Source organism: Oryx dammah, unplaced genomic scaffold (genome assembly GCF_014754425.2).
Source record: "Oryx dammah isolate SB20612 unplaced genomic scaffold, SCBI_Odam_1.1 HiC_scaffold_3, whole genome shotgun sequence".
NCBI lineage: Eukaryota > Metazoa > Chordata > Mammalia > Artiodactyla > Bovidae > Oryx > Oryx dammah.
The window spans coordinates 55,117,222-55,143,131 of record NW_024070187.1 but is presented as its reverse complement, the minus strand read 5'-3'; the positions used below and the strand labels follow the sequence as shown (position 1 = coordinate 55,143,131).

The 25,910-nt window shown below is 36.4% G+C and overlaps 1 protein-coding gene across 2 annotated transcripts in view; it reads left to right on the top strand.

Annotated features, from left to right (window-relative positions):
- The window catches only part of ARAP2 (ArfGAP with RhoGAP domain, ankyrin repeat and PH domain 2), a 194,227-nt gene that overhangs the window by 23,591 nt on the left and 144,726 nt on the right, over positions 1-25,910 (top strand). For both annotated transcript variants that reach the window (XM_040237993.1, XM_040237994.1), the window contains exons 3-7: positions 4,674-4,732; positions 5,778-5,854; positions 6,517-6,608; positions 8,297-8,650; positions 22,820-22,889. In XM_040237993.1, the coding sequence (XP_040093927.1) occupies positions 4,674-4,732; positions 5,778-5,854; positions 6,517-6,608; positions 8,297-8,650; positions 22,820-22,889 (652 nt within the window). The remainder of the gene's footprint in view (positions 1-4,673; positions 4,733-5,777; positions 5,855-6,516; positions 6,609-8,296; positions 8,651-22,819; positions 22,890-25,910) is intronic.

Sequence of the window (25,910 nt, the reverse complement as noted above, 5' to 3'; positions counted from 1 at the left end):
GTGGAAAAACCATAGCCTTGACTAGACAGATATTTATGTAACCTCAAAACAGCTTTCCCCTGCTGCTAATGATTCCAGTGTTTTTCTTTTGAATTCAATTGTGTAATGACCTATAGTTAGTCTGTTGTAGTTAGTATGTTACGAATTGTAAGAATTGTATTTTTTTAAAACAAACATTCTGTGTAATGATATGGTCCATCTGGGGTGTGTAATTGATTATTTTTTTTGGTGTGGGTGTCATGCCCACATAATGGGTAAGTGTAGATTATAAAGAGAGATCTTTAACATTAATTAGCATTTATGCCACTGCTTTTCTTGGCAATTTTAGTGATTTAAAAATATGAGAACAAATAATATCTGTAGGTAGTTGAAGGTTCACTTTGATATTTCTTTGAAACTTGGTTCACATAATGTTATTTTAAAGGTTAACATCCATGCATGTATTCTATGCAGTATCTGCTGTATAGTATTTTACTAAATGAAAAAAAAAAACCAATTTATTCTGCTACTACGTTGTTGACACTTTTTTACTCTTTCAAATGAAGAGTGTTCATACTTTTAAGGACTTTAAGAAACAATAGTTCATATTATCAGTTTACCAGGAAGACCAACCATTCTTTTCTCTAATAAAACAGTTGTCTCATTCTAGCTGAGTGTTTGTGTTGTGTAAGGCACACCTTATGCTCTTTAAAAGCATCATCTCATTAACCCTTATGATATTCCTAGGCAGCAGACCTAGTTTTTATTCCCCTTTAGTAAATGAGGTAATTGGACTCAGGCCTGTTGAATAACTTGACCAAGATCACCAAAGCATAGTAACAAAACAGGATGATAACTACTGCTTTTCTTAATGGGTTTTTAACTTTTGCAAATCACTGATGTTTTATATTTTAAATTTAATAGCAATCTGCAGTTTCTAGGTAAATTGATGGGCGAATAATAGAGCAGAAAGGAAAGAGCATGGGCTTTGCACTCAGGATGGAATGCTGATTTTTGCCTTCTATTAGATATGCCACTTAGGCCAGAGAATCTCCTTTCCTTATTGGTAGAATTAGGACACCAAGTTCTACCTCATCAGTCTATTAAGGAGATGAAATATGAGATGTAGATACATAAACCCCTAACAAAATGCTTTGGGCATAATAGATATTAGAATATAAAATAGCTTGAGATAATTTATTTATAGATAAATGATAATAAATGGATAATCACCAGTTTTAAAAACAGCTTGTTTTCTGTGTTGAGCTAATTTTCATCTTCAGTAGATCAAATGAACTTGGTTGATAGATTTGGTAATTGCTTGTAGGTGGATACTGAATTGCAAAATCAATACAAATCATTGCATACTTTTTTCTTTATATTTATAAAAAGTAAGCCAACAAAATATGCTTTAAAATACTACTAATGGATGTCCTTAAAAGAATTCAAAATCTTTTTTTTTATTAATTTGCATTTTTTTTCCAGGAAGTTAAAGTTAAGTTTTTTATTAAGCATGATGGTTTAGAATAGGTTTATAGAGCTACGCTGCTGGAGTTTGAATCCCAGGTTTGTTACTTAAGAGCTGTGTGACTTTTGGAAAGTAATTGCTTTGTTTGCCAATTTTCTTTTTAAAAAGTGCAGATAATGATAGCTCTTACTTCTTTGGGTGTTTGTGACTAAATGCACAGACATACACATTGTGAGTGTGTGTGTGTGTATTTATAAAATTTTGAGACCTGTGTCTGATACATAGTAAGTGCTCAATAAGAATTAGCGGTATTTATTATTAGCAGAAGTTATCAAAGATGTAGAAAATTTGAGTGCTGCTCTAATGAGAGGTTCAAATTATTAATATATGTTTGTGTCAGTGACATACAAATTCAAGGAAATGATTATAGCCATATCACAGTGTCAAGAATCTGGAGATAATGAACAAATAAAGGATGAATTATTTTGCAACACTTAGATAAACTTGTATGCCCTCTCCTGTCACAGACAGCTTCTATCCTGACTTTAAATAATGATTATTACACTCATACTTTAAAAAAATATTGTACCTCTTAAGTACATCCCAAACAATATGCTACAGTTTTGACTGTCTTGTGGACTTAAAAATGCAATCATACAATAACTCTTCTTACTAAGCTCATTTTGCTTACCATTGAAAGTTCTATGTTGATACATACAGTTACAGACTATTTTCATTGCTGTATAATAATTCATTGTATGGCTATACCATGATATCCATTCTTCTATTATATTTCATATGCTCAACATAGTCTAATATTTTATATATAAACAATATACTTATATGTGTAAGGTTATAACTAACTTACATAATAAAATAGACTGATGCTAAATATATATGTTGATGAATTTTGACAAGTATGAATACCTATGTGAGCACTACCACAATAAGAATAGAGACCATTTCTATCATTCCTCAAAAATTACCTGTGCACATAGGTAGTAAATGATTTTATCACCTGCATTGGGCAACCACTTTCACTGTAAATTAGTTTTTCCTGTTCTAGGATTTCATACAAATGATGTCATACAGCAGATAATGTTGTGTTTGATATCTTTTATTCAACCTAATGTTTTTGAGATGCATCCACGTGGCTGTATGTCAGTTTGTTTTTGTGGCTGTTGAATGTTGTTCTTTTGTGTGATTCTTCCACAATTTCTTTTAACTTTTGCATGCTGACTTGTACTTGAGTGGTTTTTCTTGGGGCACATCCTACATGCATGTCTATTGAATACATACCTAAGAGTAGAGTTGCTGTCGTAGGATATTGCTTGTGTTCCATTTTGGAAGGTAATACAAAGTGGTTCTCACCATTGAATGGTTATGTTCACTTTAACACCATCAGTGTGTGTGTATTCCTTTTGGTTCATACCCTCAACAGCATTTTGTTATTTAAAAAATTTTAGCTGTACAGGTGAGTGGGTAGTGATATTTCATTGTGATTTTAATTTGTATTTTTCTGATGACCAGTGAAATTGAAGATCTTTTTAATGCATTTATTGGCCATTGGCCAGTTTCTGTCCTCTTTTATGTGGTGCCTTTTGAAGTCATTTACCCATTTTAGGGAAAGGGAGTTGTTTTGAATTGCTAGCCTACTTTCACTCAGCATGATGATTCTGAGATTTATTCATATTATGTATAGTAGTAATTAATGTGAACATAACTAGTGAGTGCCCACGTCCTTACCTTACTTCTAGTCTTAGGGAAAATGTTCAGTCTTTAATCACTGATTACAATTATTATTATTATTATAATAAATGCCCTTTATTAGGTTGAGGAAGTTTTCTTTCTTTCCAATTCCTAGTTTTGAGAGCTTTAGTGATGGATAGATGTTGAATTTGGCAGTTGGTTTTTCTGAATCTATTGCCATGAGAATGTGATTTTTCTCCTTTATCTTCTTAATTTGCTGAATTATATTCATTTTTTCCTGTCAAATCAGTTTTGCTTTCTTGGGATAAATTTTACCTGGTAATAATATATTATCCTTTCTATGTATTGTTGGATTTTATTTGCTAATAGTTAATGATTTTTTGCATGTTAAGTTCATGAGGAATATTTGTCTAACATTTATCTGTTTTGGTTTTGACTGGTTGTATATCAGTAATACTGGCCTTACAGAATGAATTAGGAAGTCCTTCCTTCTCTTTTTTCTGAAAATGTTTATGTAGACTTGGTGTTTTTCCTTCCTTAAATGTTTGGTGGAACTTACCAGTGAAGTATTTGGGCCTGGAGCTTTTTGTGGGTAGGTGATTAATTGTGAAATTCAGTTTTCCTAATAGATGCAGGGATGTTAAGAAATTTTATTTTTGTGTCATATTTGATCATTTGTGTCTCTAGGAATTTTTCCATGTCATCTAATTATTGAATTTATTGACAAAATTTTTCTTAATAATCTGTATTTTTCCCTCTTATGTTTGTAGAACTTATAGTAATGTGTTCTCTTTCACTCCTGATACTGATTATTTGTCTCCTTTGTGTTACACTTGTATTTTCCTTCCCCGAGGTTTATCAATTTTACTGGTCTTTTCAAAGAACCAGCTTTTGATTACAGTGATTTAAAAATTTTTGTCTATAGCTTATTTCATTACTGTGTGTATGTGTGTGCATATATATATATATATATCCTTTCTTGCAGTTATTTGGGCATATATATATGTAAGAGAAATTGAGGACACTGTCCTGATTCTTACATTTAACTGGGAAAATAGAATTCTTTCATATAGTAGTAGGTATTATCCTATTTCCACAGTGTTTTCCTCTGTCATTGCTGTTATATTGTATTCTATTTAATTACCTGTAATATCTCTTTCCCAAGGCTGTAAGATCTTTGAGAAAAGGTCTTACATATTTTCAATTATACTCTTAGAACTAGACAGATTTTTGATTAAGTATTGTGAAGCTAAGACAAAAATGTCATAAATACTTCAGCAAATATGTTCACTTACTTTTGTGAATTATAAAAAGTGAAAAGCAAATACTTGTAAAATCCATTAAAATCACTTTCTAGGAATCTGGCCATTGTATTTTAGTAAAATCAAACTTATTTTTGAATATTGGTTTTTCTACCAAAGAGAATATATGTGCCTACAATTAATCCTTCACTCAAGATAGTTACATCTGGTTTACATATGTGTTTTAATGGCTCTATTTTTCCCTTTGCTTTAAGCTATTTCCGTGAGAGAAGAAATGTTGCTACCTCAACTGGAAAGTCTGTGACACAGCAAAGTGAGTCTCCTATTTTAGTCTGTAAATTAGTTAGTACTCATTTGGTAGTCTTACATGTGTTAAAATCATGATCAAGAAGGCAATCCACCTGTGGAATAGGGAGTAGTGGGAATAACTATCTACCAGGGTTCATAGTACTCCAGACACTTTTAAAAGTGAATGAATGAAAAACAGTAATACACACGCAGACTCCTGGAAATTTGCACATGTTAATGTAAGATTTTTTTCTACAATCTTCGTTTATCATTAACCACAGTCAAAGGCATTTAACTAAGTTACGTGGTTTCTGAGTCTGAACTACAGGGTGTATATTTATGGAAAGTAATTTTGCCATGGTAACAAGGAAGGGTGACATTCATTGCTCTGGTCAGCCACTCACTGAGAGAGGCTTTTCTTTCTTTTTGAAAATTCTGCTTATGCAAATTCAGGAACATTCTTCTCAATGATAAGTTAGCAAGCACTTGGCTAGTGAGCCTTTAAAAAAGTTTGCAACAGCAGAAAATGCAAGTGTTAAGAATTCTTTATTGTAGATCTGTGTAATTCAGGGATAGTGGAAATGCTCTTGAAATAATTTATTTCCAGGTGTGCTAGCAGTTATGGTGTTAGAGGGATTATATTAAGTGGATTCTGGCATTTTGAATGCTATTAACATCTAGCTGTCAGTGAACTTTTAATGATCATTTGTTGAAAATTACAATAAAGATGAATTTTCTGCCATTATTTAGAAATTAACATTATACATTTATTGTGACAATTTCCATTGTACGGGGAAATGTGTTTAGTTATATTAATGTGGATCTTTGAGGTTAGCAAGGACAAATATCACACATCACACTTGTGATACGTCTTAGTTGTGAAGTGAGGGGTGTATACAGAAGAAAACCACAGTTACAGTTGATTTGGAGGTAAGAATTATGAGCATAATTTGGACTCTCAGGATAAAGCTGAAATTATGATATTGTTATGAAATAAATACATGCTTTTGTAAAAAAAAAAATTCACATTATTCTCATCTTTCCATCTCATTCTGTCATTCCCCCAAAAGATACAAATGAGGAGAATTCATCTTCCATTTTACCTTATGGAGAGACCTTTCTCTTCCAGAGACTAGAAAATTCCAAGGTTAGTCCCATACATTTTAATTTTTTTCCATATTCAGTTCTTTGCTTTTCTGCCTTTACATGCCTCTTCATTTTCCTTTAAGCTGTTTGAAGAATGTGTTATATGGAAGAAAAATTTCTAGTGAGTAAATTTCTGTTAAGTAAAGTCATGGTAAATTGATATCTTAAAATATATATCACAAAAACACATTTTAGTTTGTTTTTAGGGATACAGATCAATGAGTTTTCAAAATTTAAAACAAGCTACTTTAAACAAAAGAGAAAAGAAAAACCCCATTCAAAAGTAAAGCAAACTGACAAAAGCCCTCGATTTTACTTTTCCTTATACCCAAATACAGACAGACTTCTATTTCCTCTCCAGAACTTTTGATCTTTTGGTATTTTATTTCTTGGTCAAGATTAAGTTGGAAGACAAAAAATAAGTGAGGAAGTAAATCAGTTTTTAGCATCTTATGTTCTTAGTTGAAAATATGTACTAATGATTTAAATAAAATACTGAAAAGGCATCAAAAGACTGTGTTTACTTTTGTCTCGGTAATTAAGTTGTTTTGGTTGAAAATTGAGCTAAACAATAGACATTTGCTTAATAAAACTAAACCCACATGCTGTGGATCTTTGTAGAATATTGTGACCCTGAAAAAAATATATATTCTTTTTTTATAGAAGAGATCTATGAAGAATGAATTTTGGACCCAGGAAGAAACATTCAAAGGGGAAACAACTACTGAAAGAAACTCATTTTTTGTCAAATCAAGGTATGAGGACATGATTGATAATGATTAATTCTTTTGAATAGAATGTTATACACGATTCATTGTTCAACTCTTGTTCATATTTCTAAGAAAATAATTTATATTGGAAATTTCAAATCCTTTTATTTTGATAGCAGCATTCATTTTAAGAGTCTGTAAATTGATTCTATAATCTGTAGCACATTATTTTTGTCTTTTCATAATTGAAACCATTTTCCCCTTTTCAGAGTGGCAAATATGTGGTAACTATGTTTGCACTTTAAAGACAGGAAGTTACCTCAATGTGAAGAAGAAAGGGGCAGTGCCAAAAATGTCACTATGTGAGGTACAGAATTTTTACAGATGTAATGTAGAAGTTCAGCAGTGATAAGCAGCTTGAAAATTATCCAGTTATTTGTATCATTATCCAGTTATTTGGATCAATATGAGGTTAAACAGAGTATGTAAGGCACCAACTTAACTTTTATTTTTCCTCTATTTTATTAGCACTTGATACAGTGCATCATTACCTAACATTTGTCTTCTAGTTTATGCTTTATTCTCAAAGGCTGACGCTGTTGAGGGTTTCCTTAAATTGGAATAAATAATTGAGTATCTTCAGTAAGCATTTGAACCTATTACAATGCAGAATATGGAAGGAGCCAAGTTAATCCTTCTTTAAGGAAGCAATGGTGGCTCAGCATTAAAAAGTCCACCTGCCAATGCAGGAGACACAGGAGATGCAGGTTCGATCCCTGGGGCAGGAAGACCCCCTGCAGGAGGGCATGGCAACCCGCTCCAGTATTCTTGCCTGGAGAGCCCCGTGGATTCTCCCATGGGCAGAGGAACCTGGTTGGCTACAGTCCATACGGTCGCAAAGGGTTGGACATGATTGAAGTGATTGAGCACTCAAACGTGCGCACAGGGAAGCAGTGGATCGTCCGGAAGGATGTAATTTGACCCCTCAGCCTATCTGTTTCATTGATTAGCAAAAACTTCTTTGTACTGAGTTTTGTTATACATAAATGGCTGGGCGAGTCTGTTTTTCGTTAAATCTGTAGGAAATAATCACCAATTGTGTATTCTCGTAAGTATTACACGACACAGCTTTTACCTTTGGATATCCTGGACCTTTCTTATTTTTCATTAGCTACTTTCTAAGTTTTTCCTCATCTAGGTTTTTTCCTTAATCTTGCAAAATAATACTAAAGACTTCACTTTCTTTTATTACATGATGATGGAGCAGAGGGTCTTTGGAGTCCTTTTGTGGAGAGGCAGAGAAAGGACGACAAGTGAAAATAAGATCTCCAGGGCCTCTCTCCACGATGCTGTGGTTCATGATCTTGCCTGTTAAGTGGCTGACCACATACTGGTGGTGGTGAAGTTTAAATTGTGATGCAGAGAACACAGCAGTCTCCCTCCTTAGTACTTACACTCAACCCCCAAAATAAACAGATCAGATTAAATGATACATAAAAGAAAAAGACACTACTTCTTGTAGTATATGAATACATATTGAAATATGTCTCAGGATAATGAGAGAGTTCTATTTTTCTCAAAGAGTTTTAAAGATTATCCAGATGCATTAATTGAGCTCAGATTATCTTGGCCTTAAATTTCTGTGATTGGTTGTTTATAAATAGAAAAAAGTCATCTATGGCTTGTCACATACAGTACTTAGAAAGTATTAACACCATTCTTTTTCCATTTAGCATATATGATAACAGGACAGAAAACATAAGTGAAGACAAAGTAGAAGATATTTGGATACCTCGAGAGGACAAAAGCAATCTTCCTATAGACTCTGCTTCAGAATCAGAGTATTCAACAGTAGAAGAATGCTTTCAGAGTTTAAGAAGGAAAAATTCAAAGCCATCTAAATCAAGGACTCAAAAAGCAGTGAATTTGGACCCTGTTAATAGGCACAGTTATCCACTAAGCTCAACAAGTGGAAATGCTGATTCACCACTTATTTCCTCAAATGTAATATCTCCCTATGCCTGTTTTTATGGATCATCTACAAGGAAGGTTAAATCCGGATGGCTTGACAAACTCTGTCCCCAAGGGTATGTGTTCTTTCTTTTTTTCTTTAAGGGCTTATTAAAAAAAAATTCAAGTGTATCCCTTTCTAAACCTGCTAGGTTGCTGCAGCTCCTCCCCACCCCACCCATATGCATACAGAAACACTTTTGAGAGGCTTTGATAGCATTTTCGCAAATGCTGTTTCTTTAGATACATGAGGGACAGGTGCCATGTACTGTATGGAATTCTGAGCTAAAAGATTCTGAAAGCAAGTTAAAACTGAAAGTCCTGATTTCACATCTAGATCCTTAATGTTAGTTTCTAACTTTGCACCAAAATGCCTATCCTGTGTTTCAATTTGTAGCAAAGAAAAACAACACAGATTGAGTTAGTATTACTCGGCCCACGCTGTTTGGCTTTTGCTCATATTATAACAGTGTTCTGTTTGGGAATACAAGGCTTATTGTAGTTAGGGAAAAGTAGGTCATTGTTAGATTTTAGGCTTCACTGTTATAGATATATTGTTTTGAGTTTTGAATGTTGCACAAAAGGTCAGAATCCCTTGAATATTATACTTTTAAAACAGATTTATCATTTCAGATGTTGACAAAGAAACTTCTGTCTTTAAGCATTTTACAGTACTGAGAAATCTTTGGAGAGGGATTATGTTTAATTAGAATTGTTTTCTGAATTTTGAGTGTCCTTTTGAAATATTTACTGGAAATGTTTCTCGTGAATTATTAAATTATTTTGGGATTAAGAAGAGGTGGCAAGAATACACAGAAGAACTGTACAAAAAAGATCTTCACGACCCAGATAATCATGATGGTGTGATCACTCACCTAGAGCCAGACATCCTGGAATCTGAAGTCAAGTGGTCCTTAGGAAGCATCACTACGAACAAAGCTAGTGGAGGTGACGGAATTCCACTTGAGCTATTTCAAATCCTGAAAGATGATGCTGTGAAAGTGCTGCACTCAATATGCCAGTTGGAAAACTCAGCAGTGGCCACAGGACTGGAAAAGGTCAGTTTTCATTCCAATTCCAAAGAAAGGCAATGCCAAAGAATGCTCACACTACCGCACAATTGCACTCATCTCACATGCTAGTAAAGTAATGCTCAAAATTCTCCAAGCTAGGTTTCAGCAATACATGAACCGTGAACTTCCAGATGTTCAAAGATGGTTTTAGAAAAGGCAGAGGAACCAGAGATCAAATTGCCAACATCCGCTGGATCATAGAAAAAGGAAGAGAGTTCCAGAAAAACATCTATTTCTGCTTTATTGACTATGCCAAAGCCTTTGACTGTGTGGATCACCATAAACTGTGGAAAATTCTGAAAGAGATGGGAATACCAGACCACTTGACCTGCCTCTTGAGAAACCTGTATGCATGTCAGGAAGCAACAGTTAGAACTGGACATGGAACAACAGACTGGTTCCAAATAGGAAAAGGAGTACGCCAAGGCTGTATATTGTCACCCTGCTTATTTAACTTCTATGCAGAGTACATCATGAGAAACACTGGACTGGAAGAAACACAAGCTGGAATCAAGATTGCTGGGAGAAATATCAGTAACCTCAGATATGCAGATGATACCACCCTTGTGGCAGAAAGTGAAGAGGAACTAAAGAGCCTCTTGATGAAAGTGAAAGAGGAGAGTGAAAAAGTTGGCTTAAAGCTCAACATTCAGAAAACTAAGGTCATGGCATCTGGTCCCATCACTTCATGGCAAATAAATGGGGAACAGTGGAAACAGTGGCTGACTTTTTCTGGGCTCCAGAATCACTGCAGATGGTGATTGCAGCCATGAAATTAAAAGACACTTACTGCTTGGAAGGAAGGTTATGACCAACCTAGAAAGCTAATTAAAAAGCAAAGACATTACTTTGCCAACAAAGGTCCATCTACTCAAGGCTATGGTTTTTCCAGTGGTCATGTATAGATGTGAGAGTTGAACTATAAAGAAGGCTGAGCGCCGAAGAATTGATGCTTTTGAACTGTGTTGTTGGAGAAGACTCTTGAGAGTCCCTTGAACTGCAAGGAGATCCAGCCAGTACATCCTAAGGGTGATCAGTCCTGGGTGTTCATTGGAAGGACTGATGTTGAAGCTGAAACTCCAATACTTTGGCTACCTGATGCGAAGAGTTGACTCATTGGAAAAGACCCTGATGCTGGGAAAGATTGAAGGCAGGATGAGAAGGGGATGACAGAGGATGAGATGGTTGGATGGCATCACCCACTCAGTGGACTTGGGTTTGGGTAAACTCTGGGAGTTGGTGATAGACAGGGAGGCCTGGTATGCTGTGGTTCATGGGGTTGCCAAGAGTCGGACATTACTGAACAACTGAACTGAACTGAAGTCTCTCCTGTTTAAGTTGGTGTGGTATGCGTCCTTATGTTGTGCTGGTTATCTCTACTCTTCCCTTGAAAAGATGCATCATTTCTAGAAAGCATTGTTTTCACCTAAATTAAATTTTATTAGCCAAAAGATTACCAGAAGAAGAATTAGTTGACTAATGGGAGAAAAAATAATATTTCTTAAGAAAGAAAAATGCTGAGCACTTCTGTGGTTAGTAGTGATATAGTTCATATTTCAGCAAATCAGATATAGACTAAACTGAAGCAGAGTACTTCTTAGTATCAGGTATTTTTGTCACCTTTCTGGTTCCATTCGGGTGCCAAAATAGTCAAATGTGTCTGTTTTCATCAATCATCCATATTATTGGTAAATGCATAGTCAGATTGCAAAGGTATGAGTCATTACTCAAATATACACACCGGTGGAATGAAGCAGTGAGCTGGAATAGTCTCAGATCTCTCATTTCTGTAGAACTTAAATATTAGGGAGATCCCAGCCCTCTCTAAGCATCACTGGAAGATTTAGCAAACTCTTACAGAGCCCCCAGCAGCTGTGATTTCCTGTGTGATCTCTGATGGTACCTTGGTCTACAGGGTTAGTATGTTTATGCTCCAGGCATCTGAGAAAGCTTCACCATTAACTGGTCACCCCTGGGACAGTTAGAATGTTATGTCTCTCTTTATCAGAACTCTGACTTTCATCCTTTCTATTCTGAACCAGCCTAAGGTTAGAGGATGTAATTTTTTGAGATTTTTATTTTTCCATTTTAGGGAAAATAATTGAGTTTTCTGACTTTAGAGTTTTTCCAGTAGACCAGGATGCAGCTAGGAAAGTAAACAAAGGAGCTTGTTACATCACCAAGAAATTTGAAAGCTCTTCTCTATGATTATATTACTAAAGCTTAAGAGAAATATGTGTAATTGGCCAAGAAGCCTGTGTTTATTAGACCACAAGTAGAATTTCCATTTTTCCTTTTTCTAATTAGACTCTGCAGGCTGTGGTGAGAGCGTTTGATGCTCATTACTTAGACAAAATGATGCCTATCCATTGCTTATGCAGAGGGTGCTGAGCTTTATCTCATGGCCACACACCTCTTTGGTGCAGGTGGCAGTGATTTTGATGGTGTTCTAAATTCTGTAGAGAAAGTATTAGCAACCTTTTTCTGTAAAAGCTCAGATAATACGTACTTTAATCTTTATAGCCATATGATGTCTGTGGGAGTTCAGTAACTCAGCCATTGGAGCATGAAAGCAGCCACAGAGAAGGTGTAAACTGATGAATGAGGCTGTGTTTCAATGAAACTTTATTTATAAACACATCTAATGGGCCATGTTTGGCTTGTGGGACATAAGAGTGTAAAACTGATTCAGCGGTGTGGCTGAAAGCTCATACCAGCTTCCTCCAGTTCTCCTGGGCCCCATGTTGAAAATTATAACCTAGATTACAGAAGGGGAAAGCTGCTTTATTATTCTATCAAGTCTAGATCTAATCAGAAGCAGAATCCCTCTTTGAGGGGCTATCCACTTGTTCTTTCAGCCCTGTGTGCTTATAGCCAGAGAACAACATGGCTTATACCTTACCTTCCTCAAGGTCTTGCTGTAAAGTCTCCTTTGCATTGAGGCCCTGACACTAAAGTTAATATTATCACTTCCCCCTCTCCCACCACCCCATCACTCCCTTAACTGCTTTGTTTTTCTCATCGCTCAGACACTAGCATTTATTTAACGCATAAGTGCTCCATGGGGACACTCATCTCTATTGGGTTTTGTTTACTGCAGTATCCTCAGCAGCTGGAAGGTTGCCTGGCAGTGGTAGATAACTCAGTGTTTGTTGTTGGATGAATTAGTAAAAAAAAAAAAAACCTAGTGTTAGACATCATTTCTTTTCAATTTTCCTAAAATATCTATTTTTTAAAAATTTATAGTAATGTAATAAAAACTAAACTCCAAACACTATAATGATTGGAAATCTGCCTATTCTATTGATAATGCTGGTGTACATCAGCAGGGCAATGGACTCCCAGTGTGCTTATTGAAATTCTGTTTAATCCCTTAAGACAAGTACAAGTGTTGTCAGAACACAGTTTAAAGCAAATAATAGCCATACTCAGTTATCCTTCTCCAAGTAATGTTTGAAACTGTCCTCAGTCATGAGTGACATTAAACAAAATAATCAAATTCATAATCTGGATTTATTTTACACGATTGAGTGTCTGTTTGCTTTGAAATGGAAATGCCAGTTCTGAATCAACAAACAGTATGTGAAAACTGCCCAATATTTAGTAAGAAAATAATTGTATAACACCATGCAACTAGAGAAATATGGAGACACTTCCAGCTGAGCTTAAAGTACGAAAATTTATTTAAGTATTTGAGTGAACTAATTATAATATAGATTTATACTATTTGTTTTAAAAAATAAATGAAAAAAAAAGTTAGTAAAATGTTGAACTTGGGCCTGTTACTAGTGTTTCAAACAAGTCAAGCAAATGAAAAATAAATAGTCTCGTGCTTTAAAAACAAAACCTACTGGTTTTGAGGATAAAATACCAAGTCTCTTTCCTTCCTCTTTCCTATTTGTAACTCATAAGCTCAAGCTTTTCAGTAAGCCTGAGTAGATGCAAATATGGAAGACTGGATAGAATTTATTACAAAATTTCCTGAATATAGAACTCAGAGGAAGAGTCCTGTGAATTGCTATAAAGAAAAGAGAAACATGGTTGAATGTGCTTCTGGGAGAAGCACAAATGAAATATCCAAGAATATCTGCAATTAGAAAACCCATTTGACTTCTTAACCTGTTGTTCCCTAAGGATGTTTGTGTGTTCAGTACTTGGTATACTGCACCAAGCACATTTATAAACAACTGCAATGTATCTCAAGGAATTTACATTTTATTTGCCAAGATGTTTAACACCTTTGTTTTCTTGTTGTTGGTGTTCAGTCAGTAAGTCGTGTCCGACTCTTTGTGACTCCGTGATCTGCAGCACACCAGGCTTAATTCTTCTTTAAAAATTATTAACTTTTTAACTATAGAGAAGCATTGTGTAGAAATCTGAGTTTGGGGCAGCAGGAGCTGAACATTTAAGGCTAATACAGCAATGTGTGACTATAATACACTTAAATTAGGGAAGAATACAATGAGCAAAATGTGTTCCATGTCTTTTTTGTGTCTTCCTCTTAAGGCGGAAAAAAAATACAAAGAAAGAAAAACTCAAAAGACAAAGTATAACAGTTGGTACAGAAAGGTCCACAGAGTATAGAATCATGAGGTTATAGAGGGGCTGAGAAAACATTTCTTCAAAGATCATCTCGGGAGGAGGAATACCAGCTCAATGACCTTTGGAAAATGCCAGTTAAAACCATTTTAACTGGCATTTTTAGCTGAAGTACTTTTCAGACTAGAGGGAGTGAAAAGGCACTGATATGGGTGATATCTGGATATCCTGAAGTCTATGAGATAAATACAGGGATTAGTTGAAGTTATTTTATGGAAGAAACAAATTAGGCTCTAGGACCAGGAGGGAGAATCAGGCAGAGAATTACATGTCCAGGTTGAACACAGAACTAGGGAAAGTGAAAAAGCCAGAGATCAGATATCAGAAGAGGCAAATCCCAAGCAGTGGTTGAGGGATCACTTGGAAGCCAGTAACCCAGGACTTGGAGGATATTGGAGCTTATAGGTTCCTTTGTCAGTGCTGACTTCCCAGACACTGCCCAGAGTCTCCAAGGCTGCTGCTGTGGAGTGACTCTCTACCTGCTCCGTAGTGGGTAAAGACCTCCAGCCTCCCCAGAATGCTGTCCTGTAGTCAGCCTTTCAGTGAAAGGCAGATGTAATGGAAAATTGACAAGTCTCTGACCAGAGTGAAAGTAAAAGTCACTCAGTCGTGTTCAACTCTTTGTGACCCCATGGACCAGTCCATGGAGTTCTCTAGGCCAGAATACTAGAGTGGTAGCCTTTCCCTTCTCCAGGGGATCTTCCCAACCCAGGGATTGAACACAGGTCGTGGATTCTGTACCAGCTGAGCCACAAGGGAAGCCCAAGAATACTGGAGTGGATAGCCTATCCCTTCTCCAGCGGATCTTCCTGAATCGAACCAGGGTCTCCTACATTGGAGGCAGATTCTTTACCAATTTTAGTTATCAGGAAAGCCCACACCTTTTGAACTTGAAGTTGAATCTTAAATCTCTGACAAAAAGTATTTTTTTTAATAGTGTAAGACTAGTTGGCCATTTCTCAAACCACACATCACTTGTGAAGAATGTGCCAAGCAAATAAAAAGTTTCCCAATTTTATCTGTAGTTTGAGGAGAAAATTTTTAGTTTTAGTGTTTATTAAAACAGCATAACTGTTTCTTTCAGTCAATCTAGCTAGCAAAGTGAATGAAAATGTTGGAATCAGACAGAAATTAGAATTGTCAGGCTATTGCTTTTTTCCTATGTGACTCAGTTTCTCAGAACCTCTTTATCCCACACATAAAAATGTAAGGTCAATTGCATTTCCACAAAGCTTCTGATTCTCAGCCACCTGCCCTTCCTTTATAGTCACTTCCAGAGTCACGTGTGCGTGTATCTCGTGAGACTCTGAAATTTTGTGAGTAAACTCGTTTTCCCTTCAATTTGATCTGTTGCAGGTTTAGCAGTCAGCTCTCTGAAACCTCCTGAGTTGGTTCCATCCCTTCTTGTGCTTTCCTGATTTCCTGGTACTGTTCTTTACATCTCTGTTCAATGTTAGTTTGTAGGTTTTTATTTATTTTTATTTGTTTTTTTCATCCTTTGAGATTTTAGGAGAAGTAGAGATAAATGCAAACTTTCAAGTGGTCATCTTAGCTAGAAGCTGTTCAGTTGTTTTATTTACTTATTTTTACAGAGTATGACTCCATAAAATAGAGAGGTCTGAGTCTTTTAGCATAGTTTTACATATACCATGTCATGTAAGAACAAAACTCTTTGTAAATGTTATCAAAATTGTGAGTCACACATTGAAATTCATCCTTTATCGTTGACTTTTACAAGTCCTTTTGGCACTTGAGATTTTACGTTAAAATTTCTTTTTTCCTCATTTAAAGCAGAGATGGAAGCTGGGATTTCAGAAAATTTTTGGGTTTTTTTTTTTTGGTCTCAACTCACTTTGGTTCATTGGAGAAGGCAATGGTACCCCACTCCATTACTCTTGCCTGGCAAATCCCATGGATGGAGAAGCCTGGTAGGCTGCAGTCCATGGGGTCGCAAAGAGTCGGACACGACTGAGCGACTTCACTTTCACTTTTCACTTTCATGCATTGGAGAAGGAAATGGCGACCCACTCCAGTGTTCTTGTCTGGAGAATCCCGGGGATGTTGGAGCATCGTGGGCTGCCGTCTGTGGAGTTGCACAGAGTCGGATACAACTGAAGTGACTTGGCAGCAGCAGCGTTTTGTTTCATATTTTCTTGGAAACAGTCATTTTGGTTTGCTTAAAAGTGAAGAAATGCACTTTAGAAATGCACTCTAGAATAGAAAAGTGCTGAATATTTATAGAAATATAATTCCTTGGGTGAGTATCTATAAAATACTTTATACTAATACTGCAGGATTTGAAAGCTTTGTACTTAAGAGCTATGAGATAAAATGATTAGCTAAATTAAAAATGAGTAGTTAAATAAAAATCTGGATTTTTGGAAATTGTACAAAAAATATTGAGTGTAGTTAGGGTTAGAGCAGAAAATATGATAAAGTATGCATAGGCTTCTTCAGCATTATGTAAACAAGGCAGGTGAATCTGAAACAGCATATTTATGATATCTTTTTCTTAGATATTTTTGAAATAATTGAGAAGTATGCTTGTGATGATTAATAAAAGTCATACATTTTGACTTAGTTGCTTTTCAGTTGTGTGATATTTAAAAATGACAATTTGGTAGCATTTACCACTTTAATGTCATTGGTTAGCATACTGATGCAATTTTTAAAGAGTTAAAAGATACATTAAAAAAATAAAAACCTTGCTGGCACTTCAGATTAAAATTAAATAGGAGTGCCTTTATGTAAGTACTTCATAGAGATTTAATTGTTTGTATGTACATGGTTGTTTAAAAAGAACTTTTAAAATACAGTTTTTGAGACAACAAAAACCAACACCAGGTGGCGAGACTGTATTTAAGATAGCAGTTGAAACTTTACACCAGCTGCCCTGCCAGAACTCAAGGGAAGAGCTTATAGAAATCAATAACACTGCACCTACCTTATACATTATTGTAAAAAAAACCTCTCAAAGCAGTGTTTTCCTTTAGGATCCTAACAACAAAATAGTATAAAACCTAGGCTAATAGTTTTCTTGTCTGCTTTAACCTGTTTTCCTGAAGGAATTCTGAAGTACTTTGCAGAGTTGAACTCACATATCAAATGGGTGGAGGTCAAATGTTACCGTGACCTGAAGAAATATGAAGGTGCTTTGCTGTAAAAATGTACCAGCATCTGCTTTGTGTAGCTGTTATGAGCACAGACTTAGGGATCAGACTGCCTGAATTTTCTTCATAGAAATGATCTTTATTAATTGTGTGACTTGGGCAAATTATTTAACCTGCCAGTCCTTCAGTGCCTTCATCTGTAAAATGGGAATATTTTTGCCTCTTATGGTTGTTTGGAGGATTAAATGAATTAATATTTGTGTATAGCTTGCTACAGTGTCTAGAACAAAGCACTATATAAGTGTTTGCTATATTTATTATCAAGATTATTGTGTCAAATAAGTTCTTTATTGACTGAGATTTTAAAATCTGTGTGTAAATTATCAGTATAATTTGTGTCATGTGATGGTAGGAACACAGACTAAAGTGACATTATTTTTATATTTGTCTTTTTCAACATTTACTAAATAAATCATTAATTGAAATTTAAGGGAAAAATATAAGTTATGTTAGGGAAAGCTTTAAAGTACTTTAGCAACCTCTAATTGTCTGTAATAGATTAATTTTACATACCCTGGAATTAGTTGCTGGATATTAAGTAGACTTTTATAAATATATGAGAAAAATATTTAATTGTTACACAGAAAAGATAATTCTTAAAAATCAACTGTTCATAACTTTCTTTTTAAATTTAAAATTATATTGACATTTAGAAACATAGTGCATCTTAAGTTCTCCCTTTTATGCAGTTGAGATTTTGATTAAATTTTAGAGTTTGCCAGTTCAAACCCAAGTGTCCATTTGGCAGAAAGGGGACTTATATTGTGAGATAGTATCTAAGTACAATTCTTATCTTTAACCAGTTGGTAGAATTTAGTAGAAGTTCACATGCAGAAAATAGCTAATTTAATGTGACACATTTAATGAATAAAATAGAGTATATGTGTAATTTTAGAAACATCTATTAATTTGCATCTTTAAATAGGAAGATACAAAATGCACATATCTTAAAGAATATATTTTAAAAGGATGTAACTGTGAAATGTATTTTAAAATTACATGGAAATATTGATGAATTAAAAAGTTTTTGTCAGAAAAATCTTATCTTTAGTATTTGAAAAGAACAAAAAAAGAAATTAAGGGTAACGTGGTTTAGTTAGTAATTTATTTTCTCTATCCATAAAATGAGAATTTGAGGAAGCATCTTACAGTGAGAAGTGCATTTATTTGTTATTCTATGCACTAGATATTGACCATATTTTATATGCTAAAAACTGGTAGTCATTGGTTTTAGATTGATTAAAAAGACATGGTTTCTGTGCTCAAGAATCTCTGTATCTATTGAATAGTATGGGAGATGGAGGACACAAAATAAATGTATAATTGAAAATTCTCCTAAGTGCCATTAAGTAAAGAAATGGAGCAAGAGGCCAAAGGAACCTGAAGGATTTGTGTTACTCAATGGTGGCCACTTAGGGGAATGACTTTTGAGCTGAGATCTCAAGGACAAGCCAGTTGTGTGAGGAGCAGGCAGCATTTTCTTGGCATATGGGAAGGCCACAAGACAAAAAAGAATCCAGAGAGAGGAGACAGTATGGTTGGAAGACAGTGTCCACAGAATAGGTACCCACAGATTTGATGCCTGGCTGGATGAATGAATGATAGCAGAAGTAATGTTTCCATGGTAGGATTGCAAAGTGGCTGTCTTCAACTACAGAACAGTTGATTTTTCAGCTGCCACACTCTCATTCCATTTCATTGAGGGCTGGGATTTGTCTTATTTACCCGATCTTGCATAGCTTATTAGACAGATTTAACCTTTATACTGTGTAGTACAGCAGCAATTAGAAGCAAAGGATTAGAGACATATCTAATCCTTTAGATACACATCGCACAGCATCTTAAAAACATAGTGCTAAGTGAAAAAAAGTGAGAAACAATGAGATCTATAGCACCATGCCATTTATGTAAATTAAAAATACATGTTTTGTGAACTTATGGCTAGTGGGAGGAAGGCATAGTTAGGGAGTTTGAAATGGACATGTATGCACTGCTGTATTTGAAAGGGATAACCAACAAGGACCTACTGTATAGCACATGGGACTCTGCTGAATGTTATGTGGCAGCCTGGATGGGAGGGGAGTTTGGGGGAGAACGGCTATATGTATCTGTACGGCTGAGTCCCTTTGTTGTTCACCTGAAACTACCATAACGTTAATCAGCTATACCCCAATACAAAATAAAAAGGTAAAAAAATATATTGGGTTAAAATGGCTGAACACATGCAATACTCACCTGGTAGCTGAGAAAATCAAACTGGTTGGAGTATCTTATGAGTTGAGTCTCTCAAGAGGCCGAGGTTTTGGTTGACTTTCTTCAGAAAGCCAGGTATTAAGTGTGTTCTTTGTAGTCCGTGCCTAAGAGGAGAAACGTAGCTAGGCATGTGGTAGCATCTCTGACTGATCTCTGAGCTGTCTGCCCTCCCTCTTCCCCTACTCATTTTCCTGGATGATGCCTCAGACCTCAAACTGTCTGTCCAGATGCTAATGGAATTCTAAGAAAACTTTTAAGTCCAAGTGACTACAATCTTAAACAGGGTAAAGTAGGTTCTAAACTTCTTTTTACTCTGTGCTTTGGCAGGTTTTGAAACTCTGAATCTAACTCTGAGGTTTCAGAAGTTTTCCTGCCTTCTGCCAGCCTTTCTTTTAAAATACACTGATTATTTGAGTGCTGGTCAGTTGAGGTTTTACTTGTCATCTTGCTGTTTTGCTAAGGGGACATTTGCTTAATCATGTTGCTCTTTTATTCAACAGATTCTTTTTTAGTGCCATATTTGTCTCTGTGTTGGTTGCTGATTATATAGTAGAGAATGAAATATCCTTGGACTTTGTCCTTATAAAGCGTAAGGACTGGTGTGGGAGACAGACATTAAGCAACTCAACAAACATAACTACAGACTATGTTAAGTGCTATGAGGAAAAGGAGAGGGTGCTTTCAGAGAATAACTTTGTGATTTGCTTTGGATTGGTTCTCAGGGGAGGAGTGTCTGTGTGGGTAGTTAAGTGGAACTCTGAAAGATAAGGAGTAGTTAGCCAGTGAATTAGAGGGGTAATGAAAGGTCCTAAGGCCTTTATCTCCTACAGATGTTGATTATTTTTATTCTAAAATGGGAGATTATATGCACTACTGAACTCTGCTGCTGCTAAGTCGCTTCAGTGGTGTCCGACTCTGTGCGACCCCATAGACGGCAGCCCACCAGGCTCCTCCGTCCCTGGGATTCTCCAGGCAAGAACATTGGAGTGGGTTGCCATTTCCTTCTCCAATGCATGAAAGTGAAAAGTGAAAGTGAAGTCACTCAGTCGTGTCTGACTCTTTGTGACCCCATGGACTGCAGCCCACCAGGCTCCTCCACCCATGAGATTTTCCAGGCAAGAGTACTGGAGTGGGGTGCCATTGCCTTCTCTAGTTTACTACTGTTCAGCATGTAAGATGGGCAGACGCCTGACACAAAATCTTGATTTCTTGAATTAGTGTTGAGATTGTGTGAGAGGGAGAGTGTCTAGTTACCTGCCTGTAAGTGTGACAGATCAACATGAAATGAGCTAAGTGATTTTATTCAATGTATAATTACTGTGTATTTGCTTAGTATTTCTTTACCTTGTAACTAACTCTTAATGCTGGCAATTTGAAGAACCCTTGGGTCTGTGAAGAAAGTAAAAACCAACACTGTTGGATGTTGCAAGGTTAAGAGAACACATGGCACACCAAGAGAAGTTAAAAAGCAGCAGAAGGTTGAGGGAATAAGCTGGAAAGAACAAGGTAGTTGGTTGTGGTTATATAATTTTAAGGTCTTGTCATAGTCTTACGCTTATATGTGACAATGTTATCCGCAGCAATGGATTTTGAAATTTCTCTCAGATCAATTTGCTCTAATTTTATCTAAGGAGAATAATGTGGCTAACGATCAATGTGGGTGGCTCGCTGTATTTCATTAGAGTAACAAATGTGTGGGCTCAGGAAGTAGCCCGGAAGACAAGTTCTCCACACTTTGTGAAGTGCTTTTTCTATCTTTAAATCTTCTGAAAACCACAGAAAGTTATACAATTTCTTTAACTTAAATGTGTTAGAAAACTGCAAAAGGAAAAGGTAGAGCTGGTTATCTACTTAGTTTAGAGATGACTTTTAAAATAGGAAGTTAGTTTTTGTATACTATCTGTGATAAAGGCCAAAAGTATCTTGATTGTGTCAGTTCTCGCTGAGTCATGTAGAGAATAGACGGTCAAAACCTTTAGGACTGTCTGACTTTGGTGAAACGGACTGAAAAACAAAAACAAGCCCAAGTAGAACTGGGTCTTCAGTTTTTCCTTATATAGTCAGGATGATTTTTTTTTCTCCTTTATGCCTAAATAGAGAACATATGATGACATAATTTTGCTTTGCTTCTCGAGTCAACAACCATTTCAAACTGCATTTGCCTTTCATATGGTTCTTTTTCTCAAAATGTTAATGTTTCAGCGAAGTTTGGATGATTGCAAATGATTCTCTATATTTAGATAGGGCCTTTTCAGCTTATTTGATCAGAATTAAATATATCTATGTAAATCCAATTGACAAAGCTTTGTTATTTTAGCAAAACATTATTAATGCTCCAAAGCAGAGATTTAAAAACTAAGATAAAATGTTATAATCTTGATGAAAGATAAAAATTCTTATTATCAATGCTTTCATTAAGGGATTCTCCCTTGAAAGGATATGATGTGATGATCGTATTTTTGTCTACACTTTGTTTTCCACTTAAACTTACAGGTGTGGGATGATGCTGTTAAGTTACAGGGTAAAAAATGATGACCCTGTTAGAAGTATCCTTTTTAAAAACACCTAGGTCAACTGTGGTGTTGGAGAAGACTCTTGAGAGTCCCTTGGATGGCAAGGAGATCCAACCAGTCCATTCTGAAGGAGATCAGCCCTGGGATTTCTTTGGAAGGAATGATGCTAAAGCTGAAACTCCAGTACTTTGGCCACTTCATGTGAAGAGCTGACTCATTGGAAAAGACTCTGATGCTGGGAGGGATTGGGGGCAGGAGGAGAAAGGGATGACAGAGGATGAGATGGCTGGATGGCATCACTGACGTGATGGACATGAGTCTGAGTGAACTCCGGGAGTTGGTGATGGACAGGGAGGCCTGGTGTACTGCGATTCATGGGGTCGCAAAGAGTCGGACACGACTGAGTGACCGAACTGAACTGAACTGAACTGAGGTCAACTGATTAGAAAGTGTCATTGTATGCACTGTCTTTACTTTGTACCGTGGCCTAAACTGCATCGTCACAGCCTATTGTTTTCTTCACTGTTTTAACAGCAGCAAATGGGAATGTACTGAAACACAGTTATGTTACAAATGCATTTAAAATCCAAGTTCATGGTTCTTAAAAATGTGAAATGACAATTTCATGTGTTTTACAGAAAACGCATGTTTCAGAAGAGATGGGTGAAATTTGATGGCCTTAGCATTTCTTATTACAATAATGATAAGGTAAGTATATTTTACAGTTTTAAAAGATTGTCCTGTGTGTGCTGAATTTATTTCAATAAACTAAGCACATGATTTGGTCTTTAGGTGTTGGATTATCAAGATGAAAAGAATTTGCATAGGGTAAAACACTTAACTTTTCATAGGTTAACTTTTTCGTGGTGCATTAAAAACGTATGTATCTAACAATTATTTGTGGAGAATCTCCTGCAAACTACTAGAATTGCTATAGATGATATACAGATATACAGGAAATTGCCTTCATTTTAGGTAGCACTAAGAATGTTTAGAAAACAATACCACGAAGGAGAAGTTATTTTGTTTTCTAGAAGGGCTATGAAGGAACTAAGGAATGCTTCTTGCATGAGATTTTTAATGACCATGAATTTTGAAGAAAGAGGAGTTTGTACATAGAGTAAACAGAAAGAACAGGACTTAATAGCTGATAGAATGAGTTGCCCAGATTCTTTGATGGGAAAATAGTGTATGTGAGGGAGACTAATGGCTGATGAAGCTGAGAAGGTTGGGTTTGGAGTTCCAGCTCATTGAAAATCTTAAAGTGCAAGGGCTTAAAATGTATTCTTTAAGCAGTTGAATCTTAATGACATGTACTGTTTTCATCAGGTGCTTCTTCATTAGGTGTGAGAATGTCTTTATTCTTAAGAGCTGTAGACTGAGCTATTTTGGAGTGAAGTGTCATGAAACCTGAAAATGTCTCAAATTTACCTCTCTCTCTATATATATATGTATATGCACACATGCATAGTTAGGTAAAACAAAAAAGTTGCAATGTTAACAAATGTCAAATTGAGGTAGAGGTTATGAATGTTCATTGTACTAATCTTTCAACTTCTATGTGTTTGAAAATTTCCTTAAATAAAAAGTTGGTGATAAATATAACTGATTTTTTTGTTAGATAAAATCATATAATTTTATAATCTTAACTGTACATTCTTTTAATATACAAACAACAGTTAACCACATTCTCTTATTTAAAGTTTATACTCTAACATCATCTTCTCATTAGAGATTTTTCACTGCCTTAAATTGGTGTTATTTCTGGCTTGAACATTGAGGTAGATTCCTTTTCATATATCGATTCTTCAGTGCTACAGGATGAAGAGCATAAGCTTTTAGAAAGAAAGTAATACACTGCTGCTGCTGCTGCTGCTGCTAAGTGCTTCAGTCATGTCCGACTCTGTGTGACCCCATAGACGGCAGCCCACCAGGCTCTGCCGTCCCTGGGATTCTCCAGGCAAGAACACTGGAGTGGGTTGCCATTTCCTTCTCCAATGCATGAAAGTGAAAAGTGAAAGTGAAGTCACTGAGTCATGTCCAACTCTCAGCCACCCCATGGACTGCAGCCTACGAGGCTCCTCCGTCCATGGGATTTTCCAGGCAAGAGTACTGGAGTGGGGTGCCATTGCCTTCTCCAAGTAATACACACTGCATACTAAAACACAAAGGATAGTAGGAAGTTTAGAGAAGTGTTCATTGGTTTTACTTTGCAGGGATCACTATAAACCATCAAGTAGGTTTAAACATACCTCTTTAATGTTTGCAGGATGATGAGATGAATATTTGTAAATGCTAGTTTTCTACCTTAGCTGCTGTTTTTAGTTTGCTTCTTGATTTGAATATCCAGGCAATTTCTGTAACGTAGGGTGGTTATAGTATACTCCCTGTACCTGATGCAATCTCACCCCTGGTTTTCTTCATCACCTGTGCCGTTGTCTGATTTGCTTGAAATGAGGAAGGAAGCTATTCAGAAGTGAGGCAGGCTTCCCTGTCATCAGGCTCATTATCCCCTTCTGGGGGAGAGAATGTCTAGTATCTCTGACCAACCAGATTCATTCTGTCCTTTAAAAGCTCATCTCAACTGTATTGAGGAGATGAGCACCTGCCCACCTTGATGCAGTAAAGATGATGCAGCCTTGGCTTGAAATCGAGATAAAAGTTTATGATAAAACAGATTATTATAGAGATTGCAATGGTGGTCCTGTATTTTGGATTCCATGCTCTCAATGCCAAGGGCCTGGGTTTGAACCATGGTTGGGGAACTAAGATCCTAAGCCATGTGGTATGGCCAAAATCTATCTATCTATCTATATATATATATATATACACACACACACACACATATATATATATATGTATATGTGTATATATATATATTACAAATTCTTTAGCTTCACATTAAAATTTTTAAAAATGTTAAATTGTTTCCTATGGCATTTTGTTCCTTTACTATTCAGATGATTGGTGTCATGTTGGCAAAAGAACCCCAAGACCACTAGATTAGGTGTTTCCTGACAGGAGATGTGGTTTCTGTTGTGACTCTTCTGGCTGAAGAGCTGGATTGGTGGACTGGGAAGCGAGGATTGTAAGGCCAGTGGAAAGAGGGCACAGCGGGGGCCATAGCTGCCGTCTCAGCGGGGTGTGGAGTTTTCATTGTCCTGAGCACCTGTGAGTTGGGTCTTTCCGTGTTCTTTTTTATTTTAAGAATTTGTCTTTTCACTGTAGTGGCTGTTTGTTGCAGTGTGCGGGCTTCTCATTGTGGGAGCTTCTCATGTTGTAGAGCATGGGCTCTAGGGCATGCGGGCTTCAGTAGCTTGGCACTTGGGCTCACTAGTTGCAGCTCCAGGGCTCTTGAGCACAGGGTCACTAGTTGTGGCATATGAACTTAATTGCTCTGTGATGTGTGAGGTCTTCCCGGGCCAGAGATCCGTGTCTCCTGCATTGGCAGGCAGATTCTTCATCACTGAGCCACCAGGGAAGCCCCTTCCAGTGTTTAAATATACACTTGAGGGGCATGTGGCCGGGCTTTCAGGAGGTAGTTTGCAGAGTTGCCTATTCCCTTAGTTTTCTTCTGCTTTTCTCAGTGCCACTCAATCATGTCTCAGCAAGGCCTTTTCAATTGTATTACTGAAAATGGCATCATCCCAGCAGGTTTGATATCTTGTCACCTGCCAAGAGATCTGACTCACCCTCCTCTCACTCAGCTGTGGGCAGAATTGCCCCGTG